The following is a 3,779-nucleotide window of genomic DNA, read 5'->3' as shown; positions in this document are numbered from 1 at the left end:
GCACACAAACAAAGGAAATGCAGTTCTCCAAAGGAAAAGGACCAGTTTCTTCATGGAGAAGTATTGTCTAGCACACAAGTAACAAGCATCGCTTGACATTTTAGCAGGGGAGAGGGCTGTTTCTAAGTGCAATCAAGTTGATAATCAATGCCCAAATGCTAAGAGCTAAATGCTAAGCCATATTATAACTTTTAAATGCACATGAAACTGAATTACCTTCTGGTTAAAACCAATTTACATGGTACCAGAAATAACCCTTTACAGCTGAAGATCTACATTTGGTGAGGCTAAAACTAGGTCAGATGCTGAGCAGTGTAAAAAGAGAGAAAAAGTGAGAAGTGCCTACCTTTGTACCAACTGTTATATCTTGGACAATGCTGTAGAAAAAAGAAAGAAAAGGATTAAAAAAGTTAGATAGGTTTGCCACAAAAATCCAGCATAGTTTACAGTAGTAAGAAAAAAGCAAGTCAAAGTGCACAGTTGTCTTTGCAGGTGAGCCAAGGACAGTTTATACAAAGAAAAAATATTAGATGGTGATGGTGGAGACCCAAGACCCAGCAGTGCCAGAAAACTGCAGCTCTCCCACTTCCTACGGCAGCACCTGCTCCTCCTGCGAGGGCACGGGGTGGGAGTGAACCCCCCCAAGCCCAGCGATGTGACCTCGACTCTGACCACATCAAGAGGAAAAGCATCATGAGTCAGCTCTGTCACCAACATCCCCCTCTGAGGTTCCTGTCCCCGACACACAGAGAGCCCCTGCCAGGCTCTAGCGTGGCTGAAGAGACCAACACCAGAGCTCCAGTGGTCCCAGGGGCAGAGCCCAGCTGTGTCCCAGCAGAGCAGGAGCCCTCAGGCCACACCAGCACTGCCAGAGCAGGGCCAGACCAGCAGCATGCCCAGAGGTCCAGGCAATCCCAAGCTGGGGTAAACCCTCCATAGAATTCCTCTATCAACTCCACAAAAAAAGTTATTAAACTCTACCTTAGACACTTAAGCCTCCTGAAATGAAGATTTTCTGATTAACTAAGATGAAAAATAACACCAGCTGTACCTCAAGCAACCCACACCAGCTCCTGTCAGCACTGAACTCTCTACACCACAACACACCCCTCCTTTGCAGCAATGTCTTCCACCAATGCAGTCAGAATGGCTTGCATATGGCCTGGCATGTTGGACCCGGGTGATCTTCCAGAGCCTTAGAGCACCTCCACGTTACTGTTTTGTGGGAGCACTTCAGACAGCCTAAGATTTCAGTTATACCCTTGCACTGGTGACTGCATTTTTTTTGTACTTAATTCCAACCCCCTGTAAAGCAGCAACACAAATCAGCCACCAATGCAGTCAGAATGGCTTGCATATGGCCTGGCATGTTGGACCCGGGTGATCTTCCAGAGCCTTAGAGCACCTCCACGTTACTGTTTTGTGGGAGCACTTCAGACAGCCTAAGATTTCAGTTATACCCTTGCACTGGTGACTGCATTTTTTTTGTACTTAATTCCAGCCCCCTGTAAAGCAGCAACACAAAACAGAGCAGAAATGACCCCTTTGGACTGCCATGGACAAAGCCCTGCCTGGTTCAACTCCTCTCAAAGAGCTGCCTGTAATTCCAGAGCACAGGATGCAGCAATGGCCGCCTGACTGACCTGCAGCAGCTCCACAGAGCAGGGGGACACACAGTAGGCAGGGCAGTCCTTCTTGAACCAGCAATATGAAACCTGAAGTTCTCAACTCTACACAGTGATTTAATGCGAAAAAAACTTGCATTTACTAGTTCTTGCTTGCCCCCACTCCTGCAACAATTCCTAACTTGCATCAAAGTCCTGCCTGATCTCATTAGGCCGCTCGAATGTCCCCAGCTCCACAAATGAACCACAGCCCCAGGACGAGCCAGCTCAGCTCCTCACACTTCCTCTTCCCCCCAACCTGCCATGTCATCATAACCCAGCGCTCTGCAGCTGGAGCCACAGCCCGGTCCAACGGCTGCTGCGGGAAGCCACGCGATAGTTCCGTATTTTCCAGGGGAAGTCCTCAGAGAAGGCCGTATCCGACACCGCTCCGTGAGCCCGGCGCTGGTCACCCACCAGGCAGATGGGTTGGCTGCACTCGAGGGTCAGCTCTAATGAACTAATGAAACCCATCTGCATGGAGCAGTTCAAGAAACCAGCATCCCTAAACACAGCACACATTCCTCAGCTAACACACAAACACTAATCCAGGCATTTCCAGAACCTTAAAAAAACTACTGCCAACAAAGCACAATAAGAACAGGGAATGCCCCACATTTCCCAAACTCTCAAACGTACCCCAGAGCAGTTTCTCCCACTTCCTGTTCCTCCTGTGGGCCTCTCACACAGGAAATGTTTTACATAAAGTGCCTTACCAGGGGATGGCATTTAGAAGTATCCAACAGGAAGAGACATTTTATTTGCCAAGAACTATTGATTCCTGGAATATTGTTGTAGCCCACTTGATAACGCATACCACAGGAAACAAGCTCCAACAGTATTTCAGAATTTTTATTCAAGAAACATGCAATGTATTTCCAGTTCATACACCCCCTCAGTAAATTATCCCAAGCTTCCTTCTCCTGTCCTGCACATCAGCTCTCAGGAGGGGATTAAAACTTCTCCCAGTTCCAAAAGAATAGGCAAAAAAGCCCTTCATAAAAATTATTTCTTCCCATGGAATAATGGGATAATTCCTACGCAATAAGAGGAAAAATTAAGCAGCACCAGTAAAACCTCCAGGTCATTTTCCAAAGTAACACTGCCCATATGGACTCCTCACATGTTTTAACAAAGCAACTTATTCAAAGGGGATCATTTGGGCACAGCTCAGGATCATTTTCAGGAGAAGGAGATGGGAGCAGCCTTGAGCTAGGGGCCACTCGCTGCCAACTCGGCAAAAACCTAAAACCATTTTCCGAAGCAGCTTTTGAAGTTCCAGCAGGACACAGGAGATACTTTCACGGGGCAAATGGATCCTGCACCGGGATCTCCAAGAGACATGGGGGAACTGAGACTCGCATGTTACACTACAGCGTCTACATTCAAATAGCAACTAGTTTAACATGCACAGAACATCCGCCTTCCCTGGAACTACAGCTGATAACAAACCGATTTTTGCCACTAGAATGTGTGATCTCATGTGCTGAGAATTTGTTGAGTTTTTTTTTTTTTATAATATCATTCAACAGTATGAGCAACTGGTTAAAAGCAGCAGAGCGATCCTAGACTGCAAAAATTGTAAGATACAGGATTTTTATGGATTTTAAGATGAAAACAACACTGAGACGCCACCTTTTCAGCGTGTAAAAAAGCCCAGACATGTGACTACGCCCAGACCAGTGTTCTGAGGCAGAAAGCGAGAAGGGACTAATTTGGGCTTCCCGTACTTACGGCTCTGGGAAAACAAACTGCTTACTCGGAGGCCTTTAGAAATATTTTAACTACTGCGCGCTAGAAGAAACAAAAAACCACATCACTGAAAAAAACCACGCCATTCAGGAGAAGAGAAACACGGAGAGCTCGTTTTCGAGAGAGATCCCCTGATAAAACACCCGCTTTAGAGCGAACTCTGCCGCAGAGAGGCCCCGCCGGGCGGTGGTTAAAGAGGAATCGACGCTGCCCACGATAAAAGTTGCGCTCTGGAAACTCCCCGAGTCCCGACGTGCGGAGGGAAGTTTTCTCTCCCGGAGTTGCGCGGGACAACGGGAGCGGGGCCGGGGCCGTACCTGCGGCGCTCAGGTGAGGCGGCGATGGAGCCCTGCCCGCCCTCCT

The 3,779-nt window shown here is 47.8% G+C and overlaps 1 protein-coding gene across 1 annotated transcript in view; it reads right to left on the bottom strand.

Moving 5' to 3' along the window:
* Nucleotides 1–3,779, bottom strand: part of PTBP1 (polypyrimidine tract binding protein 1) — a 33,265-nt gene that overhangs the window by 23,559 nt on the left and 5,927 nt on the right. Inside the window, exon 2 of the mRNA XM_008641033.2 lies at nt 347–379. Within this exon, the coding sequence (XP_008639255.2) occupies nt 347–379 (33 nt within the window). The remainder of the gene's footprint in view (nt 1–346; nt 380–3,779) is intronic.

Source organism: Corvus brachyrhynchos, unplaced genomic scaffold (genome assembly GCF_000691975.1).
Source record: "Corvus brachyrhynchos isolate BGI_N302 unplaced genomic scaffold, ASM69197v1 scaffold219, whole genome shotgun sequence".
In the NCBI taxonomy this organism is placed as follows: domain Eukaryota; kingdom Metazoa; phylum Chordata; class Aves; order Passeriformes; family Corvidae; genus Corvus; species Corvus brachyrhynchos.
Note: the sequence above shows the minus strand (reverse complement) of the source record. Positions and strands in the feature narration are given on the sequence as shown.